Consider the following 18,661-nt stretch of genomic DNA (forward strand, 5'->3'; position numbering starts at 1 on the left):
TAGGCCGCGTGGGATCCAACGTGCAACGTGGATACACTGCTCCCGCGGCATAAGAACTTTATTGCGCGATCTTCTAGAATCTCGTCAATCTGAAATGTAGATGAATAAAAAATCTCTCACCTTTTTGGCTTTTCATTCTTCTTATCAATCATCGCAGGGCTACTACTACATCTATATGCTGCAGGTGAGTTCTGATCCGAACAACTGACAGTATCACTCACCTGGCCTTTTTGGACTTACGTCCGCCCTTGTCAGACGATTGAGACGCGTCCCTTCCACATTTGCGTGGTATAGTGGGTGGTGGTGTGCTGGGGCGCGTACTTACATCAGAGTCTTCAGAGCTTGTAGATGAAGAGCTAGACCCCGAAGATGCAGATGAAGATGCCGAAGAAATAGAGTCAGAGCGTTTGCGGCAAGCCATGGTGTTGGAGAGCTGAGAAAGATTCAAATAAGATGGCAATCATGCATATGATCAATGTGTTATTGATATTTGTTTGTATCTACTATTAATAACATATCAGACCAATATACCAGACGCAATACAGGTGCATCTGCAATATTTTATTGCAGTATACTGACAAACGAGTGCATGTATCATCGGACACGACACACGATAAAATTGAGCAAAATATTGTAATGTACATACAATCAAGCAGCTTGAATCTAGTGATATACATGTAGCACAATTTAAAAAAAAGAAGACCTACACCGATGCAGTGGAGCCATCTTCCTCCTCCTGGTCATCCAAGTCCGGCTCTTCATCTTTTTTCTTGACGTAGTAGCTCCAGGGTGCGGTGGGATTTTTGGGATCTTCATTGGGGTTACCAGTGCGCCTGGTAAGAAGGTCACAAAGAGATGCGATTACAGGCCTTAAGAAAGATCAGGTGAAATTTAAATTGAAAACGCTGGCAACTTACTGAAAATTTGGACCGATCACTTCATCTTCAACCACCGTGACATTGGTTCCTGACCTCTGCATCATCAGTCTGCATCTCCACGTCATCCCCGCTATCGCTGTTCCCCTCATCTTCAGGGCTCGGATTCGGTTGCTGAGTCATCTGCACCCGCCAAGTTGTTACTGGTATTGAAGATGGTGGCAGGCTGTTGGCCACCAATGCAAAAAACAATAGTCTATCAAATAAAAATTAGTTTATTTTTTTTATGAGAAAAGAAAATTACCTTGAGGCCGGGAGAATCTACATTGAGATTGAAGAAGTAAGTATTGTCTATGGAGATGGCATTTTGGATATCAATAAACACGACATCGCCGAAGACGTTTAGCGCAGTGTCGGCAGCAGTGACGTTAGACATTGGTTAATATTAAAGTTGGTAAATTTAGCCACCGAACAAAGTTTTGATATTTTCGGAAATTTCCGACGGAGGTTGAATTTGATATCAACCAAACAATGATCATGATATCACCTTACTTTCGATCACATGTCGATCATATACCCTTATTTTCGATTATATGCGAGCTACTATACATCCCACTTAGATACAGGTAGGCATCCAACTCAAATGTCTCTACTGAAATTTCTAAGTTAAGATCTGCTACCGCGAGATCATCCTGCCTACTAAGGTGGATGTCATGCATGTCATTTGCGCAAACTTGCGCTTGAGACGATGAATTTTATTGCAGTAAGTTTCTAGTAATTGACCTGCCCATTGACGTGTCGTGCAGGATTTATCTCACTCGTCATGCGGCATGGATTCACAGGATACTCTGCCGGGTTTCGGTGATTCTGACCGATGATTCTCACAACATTCCTAGTTAATGGTATGTCCGTTTTACATTTTCTATTGAGATTGGCGCTTGACTCTTACTTTCAGTTGTTAAATTATAAATGTACATTTAAAGTAGACTATGGCAATATATCATGGACCGTTTAAATATGCTACTCGTAAGTTCTGAAACTGATCAAGACGCGTCCCCTCCCCTCCCCCTTCTCTGCATTTTATCCATGGTCAATGACCTTTGCTGCTTAGCCTGTGGTGCAGTGTTTCAGTTCGCGCAGGCAGCTGTCAGCGCATACAAGCCAATGCGCACTTAGTTTCTCTCTTACTGACCAAATTTTCGATCGGAAGCGGAAGTCAGAGAAGAAGAGAAAGAGAAAGGACAAGAGGGCTCAGTCGTGGCGAGTCCCCCAATCACTTACCTGACGATGTTGTTATTCCAGAGCAACCGGAGGTGCAAGACATCATGTCTATCGATCAGGAATACTTTGACAATGATGTATGTATTTTATTTGCTTCATCGGTGTTCAACTGACTATAAGTAAACATTTCCTAGATTGAAATGGATCGCCCACCATCTCCCTCACCCCCACCTGTTGTCTCCCAGCGCTCTGGGCGGAGAATCTGCATGCCCGCTCGCTTTGCAGACTTCCTGCCAGGGTCCGCAACTCACCTTGCGCATATGCCGCCCTCTGACCGCCAGCAACGCGGACGTCATAATGATGTCATCGCGGATCAACCTCTCCCCAAGCCTCGTACACCTTCCCCGCCGCAGTCAGAGCACGAGGACCCCTTTCCTCTCGTCCCCTTTGAAACGGAACCTGACAAAGCAGGTCTCTACCGCCTGTATCCTACCTGCCCCACCTTACTCTCCAACAATGATACCCTCGAGGATGTTACCGATGCTCCCACACTTGCTGGAGGTAACCGTATTCCCGATTCGAGTCGCATCACTGAAGGCTTGTCGTCCAAGGAGATCGGTCAGGAGGATCTCTATGCAGCTTTCTCCAATCCCACCTCCGGCCTCCTTATGGCCTATCAGTATTCTGGAACTGGTCAGCAGTCTGTCGCCGAATTGCAGCGCCTCACCACTTTCATTGGTGATCCGCTATTTGATCATAGCGATGCTCTTTCATTTTCCCATACCTGGGAATCAAAAAACATTGATGCCTATTTGCAGAAATCGTCCAATCTGTTCCGCGAGGAATATGGCTGGCGCCAATCTGCCGTCAAGATCAGGCTACCTAAAGAGGGTAAGAAATGGAGCGCTGAGGCTGAGGCCCCAGAACTCGAAATACCCGGAGTCTATCACCGCTCGATCACTGATATAATAGAGTCCGTTTTCAAGGATGACGTCGCGACGACCTTCAACATGACTCCTTATCGCGAGTTCTGGAAATCTCCCGATGGACGTAGCATCGAGGTGTTCTCAGAAGCATACTCCAGCCCCGAAATGATCGAGACATACGCCGAGATTAACGATCTGCCTCGCGAAGCAGGAGACAACCTTGAACGTGTTGTCGCATCTCTCATGATGTGGTCAGACGCAACTCATCTTGCGAGTTTCGGCGATGCTTCACTTTGGCCTTTCTACCTTTATTTCAGCAATCAATCAAAGTATACTCGAGGGAAACCAACCGCATCTGCGTGTCACCACGTCGCTTACATTCCTTCAGTAAGTTGTCTATTTGAAATGTACTGAGTATCTACTAACTCTAAACCGATCTTCAGTTGCCCGAAGATCTCCAAGATCAGTATATGAGTGTATTTGGCGAGCCTAGTACTAGCCAAGTCTATACGCATTGCAAACGCGAGCTAATGCAGGCTATATGGGCTCTACTGCTGGATGAGGATTTCATGCACGCCTACCAGTACGGCATGGTAATAAAATGTGGTGATGGCATCACTCGCCGAGTCTTCCCTCATTTTTTTACATACTCAGCCGACTATCCCGAGAAGTAAGTACCTTAATTAATATCCTGACGCATGTATGTTAATGTTTCTCAGAGTTATTCTCACAGGCATCAAAAATCTCGGACGGTGCCTTTGTCCGCGCTGTCTCACAAGGAAGGACGAGGTTCCTTTGATGGGAACAAAGGTGGATATGAAACGTCGGCTCAGACGCATGCGAAAGGACGATTGGATACACTGCCGAGAAGTCGATGACGCCCGGGCACTCATTTTTCAGTTGGGCGTGTCTGTTGATGGGACTCGTGTCCAGAACATACTCAACTCGGAGTCATTGGTACCAACTCGAGTCAGTTTTTTATATTGTTTCACTCCCTACTAATAATTGATGGTATTTGATACATAGAACGCATTTTCTGTGAAGTTATCACCTCACGGGTTCAACCGTTTCCGTATGTTCGTGGTTGACGAACTTCACGAGTTTGAACTCGGTGTATGGAAGGCAAAATTTACTCATTTGATGCGCATTTTGCATGCGGCTGGTGGAGATTCCATCCAGACACTGAATAGAAGGTATGTATTTTCAAATTTCTATTACATCTACTAACGGATCTTAATAGATATCGAGCTACGCCAACTTTTGGTAGAGGAACCATCAGGAAGTTCAATTCCAATGCGTCGGCTATGAAACGTTTAGCTGCGAGGGATTTTGAGGATCTGCTGCAGGTAAGTGTCGGTTCCAACTTTCTTGATTTGGTTTTCAATGATCTGTATATATTTATAGTGCGCGCTTCCAGTCTTCGAGGGCTTACTGCCAGGCGACGATAATACCATGGTTTTGGACCTTCTATTCGACCTGGCAACTTGGCATGGCTTTGCAAAGTTGCGAATGCATACCGAGGACACCCTTAGGTTTTTCGATGCTGCCACAGTCACTCTGGGGCAGACGGTGCGCAAATTTTCTCGTACTACATGTAAGGTTTACGATACATCAGAACTACCCCACGAGTATGCAACACGCGGCCGACGGGAAGCTGCATTAGCTTCCAAGCTTGGAGAAGCAGACCCAAAGGGCAGGGTAGTTTCTTCCGGCCCAAAGCGGAAGAAACTTAATCTAATGACCTACAAGTATCACGCTCTGGGAGATTACCCTGATACAATCCGACAGTTTGGTACTACTGATAGCTTCAGCACACAGCCAGTAAGTTTTGATTTGATCGCGCGTGTATATACCACATACTAATTAGTACTGTTTCAATTACTAGGGCGAACTTCAGCATAGGCGTGTAAAACGCTGGTATCCAAAAACCCCCAAAGGCAAGAAGAACACGGTCTCGAGTATGACGCGGATTGAGACGAGGGAACGACTACTAGGAAAGATTGTCAAAGCACGAGCTGCGTTGGCATCAAGAGAAGGTGATGCCGGATCACAGCGCCGCCAACGTGATCGGACGTCACCAGCCGATCACTACCACATTTCCAAATACGCCAGAGCCTCGTTTGATCTCACAGAATGGCTCAGTGAACTACCGGAGGATGATCAAACAGTAGTGGTGTGTCTTTGTTTTTAAAACCTCTGGATTATTTCATTTGACATGAGGAACAGGATTTTATTCCGAGACTCAAGGATCATCTGCTCGCACGTCTTCGGGGCATCGAGTACACCGGAGATGAGCTGGATTTTACTGATGAAGATCGCGCACAGATTATAATTGCTAACAATAAAATCTACGAGCACAGTGTCCTCCGGATCAACTACACTACATATGACTTACGGCGAGAGCAAGATTCGCTGAACCCACGTACCCGTGCCGACGTCATGGTCTTGTCGCACGAGAACGACGATGCGCGGCACCCTTATTGGTATGCACGGATCATCCGGATCTTCCACGTCGATATTTGGGACTGCGATGACGTATCCATGGAGAAACCACGCCAAATGCAATTTTTGTTGGTGCGATGGTTTGGACACGACGCACATTACCAATCCGGTTGGTCTGCAAAACGTTTGCATCGCATTGGTTTTCTCAGAGGCGAGGACAGCACCTTCGGTTTTCTGGATCCTGATGTCATCATTCGAGGCGTTCATCTTATTCCAGCATTTGAATCTGGCAAAACTAATGAGCTTCCTAATCCATTTGTTCGACACGGGGCAGATTTGAATGAAGATTGGCTCTATTTTTACGTAAACATGTGAGTTTAGTGTACCTATCTACTTCTAATCAATTCATTGACCCTATTCATAGGTTCGTAGATCGAGATATGTTTATGCGATACCGAGGGGGAGGTATCGGCCACACTATAACCCGCGAATGGGACGAGTTCCTGCAAAGTGATGGGGCGCAGGTGATAAATGAAGAGCAGGAGGATGAAGCTGGGGAAGACGAGGGGGAGTACGAGGGGGAGGGGGATGAGGGTGAGATTGGGGAGGAAGAGGAAGATGAGGGTGAGATTGGCGAGGACAAAGATGACGAAGAAGATGATGATCCCGATAGGATAGAAGCGGACGAGGGAGAAGAGTTAGATGATGATTTTCTGATAGCGGAAGGCTACGGCGCTCTGTAATGTGATATTCTAGGTTTTCATGTTTAATTTGTGGTGTGACCCGTTATTAATTCACCATGTTCAATCTTGGAGCTCATTATTGGGAGGCCGCAGAGTGCATTTGTTTCTATTGCGCATATATGCATTTATAACTGTAGCGAGGTACATATAATAGTACTACCACCTTATAACTACGATATAATGTTGCTACCACTGTGTTTGAGCTGCGCCAAAGGTTATGTAAGGGTGGCGACGTGTTTATAATGTGTAATGTTTGTATGACGCACGCATACATGCGTCATAATACTCGAACGTTTTCACAATTCCTAATCAGGTAATGTTACGTGTTGTGACATTTGAAGAGTTTTGCTGATGCTAGCAATAAGCGTGATTATGAGGAACAAATGACTTTGTGGCTTCAATGCCAGGAAGCGGTGTTTTTACGCGGTTCCTATCTCGAATGGCTGTCGGATCAGTCGGTGAGCATGGCCAATCGCACAGACCACAAGTGCAGCGATGATTCAGGCTCGGATTCAGAGATAGAAGACTTGCAATCTGGGTCATGCACTCACAGCGCTACTCCCGCCAAAGCAAGTCTAATGCCTCCCATCGCTGGACAACACATTGTCCACATTCTTGCCAAAACTCCTGCACACCCTCGGCAGTCCGTTCACCAGCTTGCCACTGCGCATGGCGCAGTCACATTTCTTCCTGCCCTCAAAATTTTCCTAGACAAGCATATGCTGCACAATACCATCATTCCCGGTCCACAAGACCGTTTCGACGTTTATCGACAAGTTATAATTGCTGCCCCGCCAGATCTGCGTGTAAGTGATTCACCACAACGGTGGCGCATTAGAGCGACACCCGAAGTATCTCCTGGTCCTCGCCGGAAGCCTGGGTCCCCTGCCAAGTTTGATATGGTCTTGGTGAGCGATAGTGTTCAGACCTCGAATCTGCAGGTGTTAGATGGTAAGTGATCATTATTTCAGTGCATCGGAATATTTACATTAATGCTGTAGGTGTACGAGTTGCACAAGTCCGTGTGATATTCACTCTGCCTCGTCAGTTTGGGGCATACTCCCGAGCTTTGGCTTATGTCGAGTGGTTCACTCCGCTTAGGATACCAGATGCCTCCTCTGGCCTGCACCAGGTGTCACGTTCAACTCGTCGACTGCACCGGAATGCAGCGGTGATACATGTCGACGAAATCGCTCGTCCATGTCATCTCATTCCGAAGATGGGACAATTTGTTGACCGCGGATGGACCAGTACAAATGTCTACGAGTTGGTAAATGATTTCTACTTAAATACCTTTATCGACCTTGATACGTTCTGCATGTCCGCTATCAATTAATTTTGTTACTACTCAGCTACTATCGACTATGAACTGAAATTTTGCTATTGCGACTAGGCAATGTCATGGGTACCAGCGACCCACGTGGGTCGTGGGTGTGGGTATCTCGTGGGTGTGGGTGGGGGTATGCACTTCAGGTACCCACACCCATACCCGTACCCCTATGGTGGGTATGTAAGCAAAATTTTATGTAACTCTGATACTGTACCAAGTGCGAACCTTAACCTAAAGCACGATACCAATCAACAGAAGGATAGCCAGCAACACTAACAAGCTACCATGCATTCAACAATTCTCAAAAACACTACTAAACGTATCACCAAACTTACAGATAAAGCAAAGGCAGCAGTAGACGAGAGGCTCGAAATCACATCCAAAAAAAGAAAGAATACTGATGGTAGCAACGGAAGAACACACGCACAGCCAAAGAAAGCCAAGTCAACCCGGGAACATGGCACTAACAGTGTCGAGGAAGCACCTCATAACGTCCCAGCATCAACCGAGCCTCACGGCAGAACCATTGAACAAGCCCCACCTAAAGCCCATCCAGCACCGAGCCGACGAGCAGCGGTCCACTCTGAAGATGAAGACGAAGTGTTGAATGACGAGGTACCACATCCCTATGAACACTGACTATTTTTTAGTCCTGCACCCTCGTCATAAACTGACTTATTTCAAGTCCGCCGGTTGGGAGGAAGATTGGATCAACACCGCAGAAACCCTGGTCCGTGACGAGTTTGAGCGGTCCTACCAGGACATGGAGATTGAAGACGACGATGCTCTTGAGATGGCGATTGACGTGCCTGCTCGATCGGCAGTGGATTCTTCGAGCGAGGTTTGTTTTAGTTTTTTTTAGTTGTCTTTGTTCCATTCACTCACTACTCACTGTGTTCTAGAATATTTTTGACAACATGCCAGCGCTCGCGCCACCCCAATCCATCGACTTAGTGAACGAGCTCGACCGTTACCTGAGTGCTGATGTTGAGCACGTTACCGACGCTATCGTGTGGTGGCATGAGCGCCGCTCATCTTATCCGTGTCTCTCGCGGATGGCACTTGACTATCTGACAATACCTGGTACGTCTAATTTGTCACTATCAAAGATTATTCTGACACTGTTGGTAGCTACATCGGTCGACGTTGAACGTCTTTTCAGCCGCGGTAGGCTCCTGTTAACTCACGTTCGGTCACGTCTGTCCGCGCAGTCAACACGCGCCTTACTCTGCCTCGGCGCTTGGAGCCGTTTGAACCTTGTCAAGGACGAAGACATTACGAAAGTCGCTACCTTGCCCGACGTTGATGGTGATGCTGACGAGGTTCTCGAGGACGGATGGGATAGAATAAGGTTGAATTAACACTCGCTGCTTGTAGTTACATTTTGTTTTTTTCAACTATCTTAGTGCGCACCTGCGGGTATACCCGCGGGTACATGTACCCGCGGGTGCGCTACCTACCAACCCACCATAAAACCCACACCCACCACGCGGGTGTGGGTATACCTGCGGGTACGGGTGCGGGTGATACTGGCGACACCCACGGGTATACCCGTGTCATTGCCTAATTGCGACTCCAGTTTACTACCAGCGCACGCCGTAGCCTCCTGTAGCCCACTGTAGCTCTATATAGTCTGAGTTATAGCTACGTGAGGTACATAGACCTATGGTGACTATATAGTACTATATAGGCGTCACCAGGACTCCTACGATTTTTGTTTTTTCCTGATGTGCTCTTGGACGACGCAGTAGAGGAATTCGCAGGTATGGTATGACAGCCGAAGACCGTGTTAAGTACTTACTATATACTGAACGTAGGACTTAATCGCTTGCAACAGAAGTGGTGCGATATTTGTTCGGTAACCTGTGAATTTAACAACTTGAAGCCTTAAGGATTATGTATAGTGAATGAGTTTCATTTTCCAATATCAGTACTCAGGCCTCAGGGCTCAGGGAGCGCTCAGTGCTCAGCCTGATCAGTAAAATACCACATTTCTTATTTTACTTGGAAGCTGTTGCATAGAGGCTTGGCTTCTGCATCAGACCCTTGTCTTTCGCGACGCGATCTCGTCACGTGAGAAAAATCAATTTGATAACAAAGTACTTAATACTTACCCGTAAACTAGGAAGGACCTTTGAACTTTCAGTCCTGCCACAACTTACAAGTATGAACATGAATACCGAAAATACTGTTTCCTCCTTGCCTGCATCCACTCGCTGTATAATGATTCCTGAGCTGCTATGCAAAATATTCGAACAAGTCCATGTATTTGATCCTTTTGTAGTGAGTACTGCTAGGCGGTTCTCAGAATTCGAATGGGTGATGGATTCCTTGAGGTAGAGAGGTACTGCAAAGACACTCGTGGCGCTCGCCTTGACGTGCAAGTTATTCAGCGAACCTGCGCTGGACCTTGTGTGGCGAGACCTGCATGGGTTTGAACCGCTTATCAGATGTCTTCCCAAAAACCTATGGAAACAGGAGGAGAGAAAGCTAGTCAGTCAAGCTCTGCCTTATGCTCAAAAGTACACCATTTCACACCATTTCACAGGAATTTCAAAGAACCATGACCCTCGATGACTGGTCCATTTTTCGCAAATATAACTATCGCATCCGTTCACTGGTCAATCGATATCATCCGTTGTACATGAATCACACAATCCTCCGTGACACTGAAATTTGGCGTGCCCTCAGCTCTCCTCCCTTCTCCCTTCCACTGCTCCCCAACTTGACGACCCTTACCTGGACTGAGGCTACCAATGAGACATTCCAATACATTCTGTTGTTTGTGACCCCACGGTTGACAGAGCTCGATATTTCCGTGGCCCGTTCTGGTCCACCCTTCACCCTTGGCCCATCTGAACAGTCCACCTTTTCGTCTATCGCAAAGTCGTGCCCTTCTATCTCGCGTTTCAGTTTTTCTTCCCAGAGATATGACTCCCAACAAATAGTTGGAGACACATCGATCGCGTTGCAATTCTGGCCTCATCTAACATCGGTGAAGATCGGAACGGTTTCCGAGGCAGCTATACTACAGCTATCCAACTTGCCTTCACTCCGAGTCTTGGAATGTGGATTGCCCTCAACTTCCATATCTACAGATGCACAGAAGCTCCTACAACGGCCTGCTTTCTGCGCGTTACAAGAGCTGACCGTAACATGCAAAAGTCCAGTCATCTTAGAGGCTTTTTTGGAGAAGCTTACTATCACTCCAAAAATATTATCCTTTAGATTCGCTCGTGGAGTGGATCCCGCGCGAGTCCTACCAGCTCTGATTTCTCGTCTATCCAGTGCCTGTGCACGCAGTCCACTACAAAAGGTGCAGCTCCGCATTCTGGACGATGATCAGCCTGTTGATCTCAACGTTCCAATCGGAGCTGCCGCCTTTCAACCACTCTTTGCTTTTCGTAATCTTCGCGTGCTCGACTTCGTAGCGGACGGCCACTGTACCGTGCGAATGGATGATGCTTCCCTTTTACAGATGGCTAAGGCCTGGCCACACCTGGAAGAGCTGTACATCTCCAGATACTCCCATTCAAATTATCGAGTTACTCCACACGCCTTCGTCCTGCTGTTGTGGCATTGCCCACGTTTGCGCTCGGTTGCTGTTCTCATAGACTGGTCCACGATAGATGTGCATGCCATACCCCCTGACCTTCCATACCAAGGATTTTCTCAGAAGGCGCTAACCAACTTATTTATTAATGGTTGGAGAATTGAGAATCCGACATCAATCGCCGCTTTCCTTTCAGTCATCGCACCCAACGTGCGATCCATCAGCGGATGGGACTCTGATATTCATGGGTATGACTCGGACGCAATAGACAATTCGTGGACAGTGGTTCAGAGTTTGATCGCTACTCTACCCATGGTCCGTGAGCAAGGGAGGAGAATGGTGCTGAATAGGCTGATGCGGGGTTCACACAACCACCACACCACTATGCAGCGGGGGGGCCGACACTGAAGAAACCGGTGTTGGTGGTGATGTTGATGTTTCAAGGAAGATGCAGGAAGTGAGGGCGACTCGGAATACTATGGGTCTTTCTTGATCAAGTCACTCCTCATCTGAGTCTCCTGACGAATCTCTTTCCCATCTATGTCTCGCAATTTTACAGCAGGACTACGTACGTCATGGCCCTGAAGACCTGATATGATATCAATGTTGTAGTATATGGATACAAAACGATCAACCTTTCAGATACAGACTCACCTTTCGCTTCCAGCATCACCATGCTCCTCGCTCCACGAGTTTTTTCGCTAGTGTAGGTCGACATTGCTCGAAGCGTACGTGTATGTGGTCCGATTGATAAAACATCGGTGTGCTGATTCGCCGGAGTTATACTCCTAGTAGGTCCACGCAAGGTACACGACACTTTAAATTTACAGCCGTTTGAGAAACTAATGTCATTGGCGATTTTTTTCACGTGCGTGACCAAAAAGGAAATCACTGGAAATCGCGGATGCGACGCGTCTTGGATGTCCAATGGTCCATGTCAGGACACGACTTCCTGCAGTTCTACTTAATATCTAAGTCTTTTCAACCATAGTATTGTGTTTATTTCACACCATCGTACAAGTCTTCATCCATGGCAAATAAGAAACAAAGAAGCTTGCCATCAAGCAGATTCAAGCTCCCGGCAGGAAAGATACCAGACCATCTGGATGAGGTCCTCGAACGCCCGGATTCACTCTCATCCACCATCAACAATGACAAGGTGATATACCTTTCTGAGGCCGAATGGCTGTTCAGTGACGAAGAGAACCAGTCACAAGCTGAAGCAGTGAGGTAGAAGTCGAAGAACTTCATGAAGGCGAAGATCATCAATCGGAGGATAGGTTCGACGTGAATGCGGCAATATCCTCTAAATCCCACCCATAGTCCCAGAGTCGAAAAGCGCATTATTTGATATCTTTGCTGATTCTGCAGTTAACCATCGCATATAGGGACAAAGAAAGTTGTTTTCGGTGTTGCCAAAGGCTCGCAGTGGGGCTTAAAAATGATTTCCTTTTTTGTCTCACACACGTGAAAAAAAGCGCCAATGACATTAGTTTCTCCAACCTTAGGACGTAGCCACATGCTGGTGAAGTACTTACGTACTACTATCATAGGCTCTTTTTAAATTGCGGCAGGTAACAGCCGTGCCTCAGGCCTCGAGGCCACTATTAATATTGTGCGACCGAGCAAGTTGTCCGGGTGCGAATTGCATACTTCAAGTTCCAAAGTCTTGAACCTCCAAAGTACCTGGCACAAGTATGGAGGCCGAAAGCGCCGAGCATCAACGTACTCACAACAGGAGCAGTTCTGCCTCTTTCTCGCCAGCATCTACTCGCTGTATCATGATTGCTGAACTTCGGTGGAACATCTTCGATCTGGTTGGCCCTCCTGATACACCTGTTACTCGTACTGTTGGGGACCTTTCGGGAACTGGATGGGTGTTTTTCGACTTTCCCCGTACGAGAAAGACACTCCTGGCACTTGCCTTGACGTGCAAGTTATTCTCTGAACCTGCGTTGAACCTTTTGTGGCGGCACCTAGGTGGGATCGAACCTCTAATTAGGTGTCTCCCACAAAGCCTATGGAAACAGAACCGGGGAAGACTAGTCAGTATTCAAGCTTTGGCTCACAGGCACAGTACACTAATTTACTCTGTTTAACAGGAATTTCAAAGAGCCATGACCCTTGATGACTGGTCCATTTTTTGCAAATACAACCACCGTGTCCGTTCATTGCTTAATCAATGTCATCGGCAGTACTCGAGGGACATGAACTATAATGCCGAGATTTGGCGTGCCCTCAGCTGTCCTCCCTTCTCCCTTCCCTTGCTCCCCAACTTGACGTCCCTTACCTGGATTGAGGCCTCCGACGAGACACTTCAATATATTCAGTTGTTTGTGACCCCAAAATTGACGATGCTCAACATTTCCGCTGCCTATCTTGTACCCTTCACATTTGGTCCATCCGAACAGTCCATCTTCTTATCTATCGCAAAATCGTGCCCTTCTATCTCGCATTTCGATTTCGGTCGAAATGCGGATGATTACACAGAATCAGTCGGAGACACGTTGCAATTATGGTCTCAACTAACATCAGTGAGGACTGGAACATTGTCCGAGGCAGCGATATTACACCTGTCTAATCTACCCTCGCTCCGAATTTTGAAATTCACATTACCTTCGATTCTCATATCTGCCGATACACAAAAGCTGCTGCAGCGTCCTGTGTTCTGCGCATTACAAGAACTGAACATATCATCTAGAAATATGGTCTTCTTGGACGCTTTTTTGAAGGAACTCACTATCACTCCGAAAGTAGTTGCCTTTACGATCAAGGATGGAGTGGGTTCCGTACGGGCCCTGCCGGATATGATTTCTCGTCTATCCAACGCATGTGCATACAACTCAATGCAACAGGTGCAGCTCAACATCACTGGTCAGCCCGCTGATCACGAGGCTTCAATCGAAGCTGCGTCCTTTCAACCACTCTTTGCCTTTCGCAATCTTCGCAAGTTCAGCCTCGCAGTGGATGTCCATTGTGTTGTGCGAATGGATGATGCTGCCCTTTTGAAAATGGCTAAGGCCTGGCCCCTCCTGGAAAATTTATCCATCACAGGATACTCCCATTCAAGTCATCGAGTCACTCCGCACACCTTCGTCTTGCTATTGCGGCATTGCCCTCGTTTAGTCTCTGTTGCCATTCCCGTAAACTGGTCCATGATAGACATGCATGCCATACCCCGTGACGTTCCTTACCAAGGATTTTCTCACAACGCACTATCCCATTTAGCCTTTGAAGGTTCGAAGATTGAGAATCCGATATCAATTGCTGCTTTCATATCAGCTATCGCACCCAACGTAAAATCAATTCAGGGAGACTCGGATGACGAAGATTCCTTTGAGGATGATGTCTTTTCAGAACACTACCCGGCCTGGAGGATGGTTCAGGATCTGATCCCGGCTTTACCAATTATCCGTGAGCAGGGGATGAGAATCATGCTGAATAGGTCACTGCAAGGTTCATACAGCCACCACGGGGTCGCGCAGCGCGGGGGCCGACAATGAAGAAGCCAGTGTTGTAGTGATGGTGGTGTTTCAGGAAGTTGGCGGAAGCGAGGGCGACTCGGAATACTATGTACATGGATCTTTCTTACTCAACTTTTTCTCTTCATCGGGTTACTCCTCCCAATCGGAGTCGCTCGATGAATCTCTTCCCCATCTATGTCCTGCAATTTTATAGAAGAGCTATATACGTCATGGTCCTGAGGGCCTGATATGCTATAGTATACGGATATAGGACGATTAACCTTTCACTCACCTATTGCTTCCCGCATCACCATGCTCCTCGCCAGCTTTGCATCATCTCCATGAGTTGTTCGCTATCGTAGACCATCATTATTTGAAGCGTGCATTGGATATATGCGGTCCGATTGATGAAGTCTCCGTTGAATTTACTGTCCCGCGTGCTTGATATGAGCATCATCTCCGAGTACGGCCAGTCGCAAACTCTTGAACTCGAATGTTAGAGCTGCGGACGGCAAGCACGCGGGGCTGTTGAGAGCAGGTTCGATTAGAGGGTTAATTTCTCTATTGCAGCGCTTCCTTGTAGATCCTTGACACTAGGATTATGGCTATCAGCTTTGAGTCATTGCTCGCGGTGTGGTGGCTGGTTGAAGAATCAGTCCATCACCTCCAAGTACCAGGAGGTTCTTGAGCAATTCCACTAACCTATTCATGAGTGGTCAGGTCGATGTCAGTTGTTACGTTGTACCAGCATCGACAAGAAAGACCGAGTGCATTGAGCATACCGAAAGTGGGCGACCGTCCTGCAGACAATAGCACATAACGAAACTGGGTAGCGAGCAACATCTGGTCCCGAGCCATCCGCGCACATGCGAACGTCCCCCTAGTATTTTGTGCCGGGATGGGTGTATTTGAGATCTATACGCCTGTTCACATCTAGCACATCGAGCCTTCACACCACACAGGCGCGGCTCCGAGGTTCGCTCAGTGACGAGAAATCCGTATCGTATTTTACACATGTAAATGTGGTTGATGCGGAATACAATGTGACGAAAGAAGAATTCGAATTAGACTAATGATCCCTTGGATCTTGAGTCTACAGGCCCAAGGCAACGTGCGCATTTTAGGCGGGCACGTGCGGCCTGTTGAAACAGGATGGGGGCGTGAACGTGCCGATGATAAGGAGGTCTCTGCATTGCAGGTCCTTTTGTACTAAGGAGATACACAAATGTGCTCTCCTAGTCATAATCGCCTGTTCATCATGTGAGAAGGCTGAAATTTAGAAAATAGTGTCAGGAAAATCTTACCACCACCGCCATCATCACCACCACCACCGTCTCCAAGACCGTCCATATCATCTCCTTCACCGTTATCGAAATAATTCTCCGCATAATCATTGTCATATTCCTCGTCGACGTCGTAGTCGGAATCAACTGGCTGTGATCCAGCATCTGAGCGTTCGTCGCCTGACTTCTCCTGAAGAGCTTGTTAATATTCCGAAAATAAAAGTATGTCTGAAGTCATGACATACTTGGTCCTCACCGTCCTCCGCTAAGTCATCAAGATTGAGGCGTTTGGTGGTGCCTTTCTTGTCAACTGTTGATCCATTCAGTAACGGTGTGAAGTGAAAATAGATCTACTGACCTTTACGTTTTCTTTTTGGATTGAAATAGCCCTCGAATATTTCCGAGGGAAAAAAGGGTGCATGAAGGTCCTTCCGCTTCAGTGTAGGCTGAGAAGCAGGACTCTGGCGATATTTATCAGAATAACGCTCCAAGTCTGTAAAGCAAAGGTATTAGGTTCCTGTTTATCAATCACTTACGATCATTCAAACCATTTGACTTTGATGTTTCGACTACGTAGTAGGCTGATTGCCGTAAACGGGTAACAAATCCGGTTTGCAGATCACAGATTCGTTTCTCGTCAGCAGAGTAATCGGTGAGAACGGGCAGAGGATCCAATGGCTGTTCGAATAAAAATGAGATTACACACTATGATGTTACAAGATTGATGCACCGCACTGGGTACAACGCGTCTCCTTCTCTGGACATCGCTTGTATGTCTGCAAATGTGAGACCCATAGGAGGCATGCTTCCTGCGCCGAAGCCACCACCGCTTTTAAAGCCGCCCCTTCCACCACCTCGTCCACCACCGCGTCCTCTAGACATAATTTTAAAATCTTATTAGAGACGATGATCAAAGATGCAAGTACAGCACAGCATGCATCATGCTGAGTTGAGAAAGTTTAAACTCCGAAGCGTTATATAACAAGGACTTGCTGTGTTAGGGTCACCTCGCGTCGCCCCTTTGCCACCACCACCACCCACCCATCTTCTTTGTTGTCAAGACTCTCAAAACAGCAGTAATCTCACCCGCAAATAATTCACGCGTTCTTTAAAAACTTGAAATAATGGACAAATCGCTTGACGAGGTTGGTGTTGAGTTGTGAAAATTTTCCGCCACGCGTATATAAACCATGATATTTAGGTCATTTCTTCTCGCCCAAGGGGTGCCCGTCGTGGTACTGGTCGTCGCGGAGGTGCAGGAGCTAAGGCCCAACTTCTTGGAACTACTGGTGCCAACCCTGCTGCTCGCGCTGCCACTGCCGGCGCTATTAAAGCCACAGCCACCACCTCTGCGCAACCCGCAGATAAAATCATTGTTTCCAATCTTCCAACAGATGTGAATGAAGTTCAAATCAGGGTGTGTTGTTTAACTTTTAGCGGCCTTGATGACGTGGCCAATCTGAGCATGAATATAGGAGCTATTCTCCACTACCGTTGGAGCCTTGCGCGACGTCACCTTGCACTATGATAGCGCTGGACGGTCGAAAGGTGTCGCAGCTGTTCACTTCCAACGGAAGGGCGATGGTACTTTGGCCTACCAGCAATATAACAACCGATTGATCGATGGGAGTTAGTATCGCCTACTTTATTATCTCCTTCCTTTGTCTCCCGCAAGAGCCCTTCATCCGTTACGGAGATCCGTTGTCGCTGGTTCTCTATTTGGCCCTGCCAAAAGACGTGCATGCGTGGCGGAAACGCCTATATGCGGGTTCTCAAGACTCTTTTGGTGGCAGAGTCTTGTCCCCACAGCCTCGACACCCTTGAGGTGGGTACCAGGTTGCAGGTTGGTCAGAAGGCTTGCTGTCCTTTGAGCTTGCAATTCTGGTGCCGTCGCAGTGCACGTCATTCCTCATGGCTCAGTCTCGGGATTGAGTTCCAGGCCGGTGCAAGTATTATGGAGTGACAGGCGGGGAGGTACTCCAAATCTTCATCCCTTGACCAATCAGGGCGGCCATTCGTGCGCAAGCAAGCCTCAGCTATTGTGGCATATTGGAGGAGGACAGAGTCGACAATGTTCTTGGTAACGGTTTGGACAGTGGCATGCTCCTCGTATCCGTCCCTTTTGCCTGCTTCCTCGCTGAAAGCACAGCCGACTAACGAATGTCTATCTCTTTTTCGCATCGTCTCGCACGTCAACTACAGAACGCCCGATGAAGATTGAGATCGTAGTCGACCCCGCACGTCCTGCCCCGCCCGCTTCGCTTGTATCGCGTGTTGCTCCTGCCGCTTCCGCTCCTGCAACTTCAGACGCTCGAAGTGCAAGGTGGGTACAGCAAAGTTGCTGATTTCGTTGTCTTACCTATTCGCAGACCTGCCACACGTGGCTCTCGCCGTGGAAGAGGCCGTGGAAGGAAGGGGAATGAAAGACCTCAGAAGAGTGTGGCTGACCTTGATGCAGAGATGGAGGTTTGTTTTTGAACCTCGTCTCTGGAACATCATGTTCATATAGATTTCTCAGGATTACACTGCGAGCAATGTCGTTGCTCCCACTGCTGCTTAAATTAGCCCGTACCATGTGTATCTGCTAATGCTGATCGTTCTGTTGTTCTACTTTGATAACGATCCGATTTATTCTTAGTAGTTTCCGTCCTGTATTTTACACGCTTGCTTTTCTGGGACTCGAGTTTCTTTTGTGATGAGTGACCTGAGTAAAGCGAGTACTTTTGAGTCAATACAGCGGCGAATAAGTGCAGTTGCTATTTCTGGTCATTTCAATCTCCTTTGTCTTGAAGCTTGCAACCCCTCCATAACCTACATTCTGGCT

At 47.4% G+C, this 18,661-nt stretch overlaps 5 protein-coding genes across 5 annotated transcripts; 4 read left to right on the forward strand and 1 right to left on the reverse strand.

Annotated features, from left to right (window-relative positions):
* Positions 1 to 6,560: 6,560 nt before the first annotated feature.
* HD556DRAFT_1230343 (uncharacterized protein) lies at positions 6,561 to 7,543 on the forward strand (the record flags this gene model as incomplete). The annotated part of the gene is made up of 2 exons (XM_041297347.1): positions 6,561 to 7,158; positions 7,209 to 7,543. Coding segments are annotated over 2 exons (933 nt in total), but the record flags the coding sequence as incomplete, so codon positions are not given.
* Positions 7,544 to 9,651: 2,108 nt separating this feature from the next.
* HD556DRAFT_1020057 (uncharacterized protein) lies at positions 9,652 to 11,721 on the forward strand. Its single transcript, XM_041295900.1, has 3 exons — positions 9,652 to 9,820; positions 9,878 to 10,030; positions 10,086 to 11,721. The coding sequence occupies exons 1-3, from the start codon at positions 9,704 to 9,706 to the stop codon at positions 11,496 to 11,498; spliced, it is 1,683 nt and encodes a 560-aa protein (XP_041164189.1). The 5' UTR covers positions 9,652 to 9,703; the 3' UTR covers positions 11,499 to 11,721.
* Positions 11,722 to 12,566: 845 nt separating this feature from the next.
* HD556DRAFT_1020010 (uncharacterized protein) lies at positions 12,567 to 14,941 on the forward strand. The gene is made up of 2 exons (XM_041295899.1): positions 12,567 to 13,135; positions 13,193 to 14,941. Exons 1-2 carry the CDS (start codon positions 12,788 to 12,790, stop codon positions 14,591 to 14,593), a joined length of 1,749 nt encoding a protein of 582 aa, XP_041164190.1. The 5' UTR covers positions 12,567 to 12,787; the 3' UTR covers positions 14,594 to 14,941.
* An 852-nt stretch (positions 14,942 to 15,793) lies between these two features.
* Positions 15,794 to 16,641, reverse strand: HD556DRAFT_1230692 (DNA-directed RNA polymerase III, subunit Rpc31; the record flags this gene model as incomplete). Its single annotated transcript, XM_041297366.1, has 5 exons — positions 15,794 to 16,027; positions 16,083 to 16,147; positions 16,196 to 16,330; positions 16,386 to 16,515; positions 16,573 to 16,641. 5 exons carry the CDS (start codon positions 16,639 to 16,641, stop codon positions 15,794 to 15,796), a joined length of 633 nt encoding a protein of 210 aa, XP_041164191.1.
* Positions 16,642 to 16,838: 197 nt separating this feature from the next.
* On the forward strand, positions 16,839 to 18,528 carry HD556DRAFT_1341647 (uncharacterized protein). The gene is made up of 6 exons (XM_041302122.1): positions 16,839 to 16,982; positions 17,039 to 17,254; positions 17,313 to 17,466; positions 18,040 to 18,160; positions 18,207 to 18,303; positions 18,356 to 18,528. Exons 1-6 carry the CDS (start codon positions 16,962 to 16,964, stop codon positions 18,395 to 18,397), a joined length of 651 nt encoding a protein of 216 aa, XP_041164192.1. The 5' UTR covers positions 16,839 to 16,961; the 3' UTR covers positions 18,398 to 18,528.
* Positions 18,529 to 18,661: the final 133 nt, after the last annotated feature.

The sequence above is a fragment of the Suillus plorans genome (genome assembly GCF_016647745.1).
Source record: "Suillus plorans strain S12 chromosome Unknown HD556scaffold_9, whole genome shotgun sequence".
In the NCBI taxonomy this organism is placed as follows: Eukaryota; Fungi; Basidiomycota; class Agaricomycetes; order Boletales; family Suillaceae; genus Suillus; species Suillus plorans.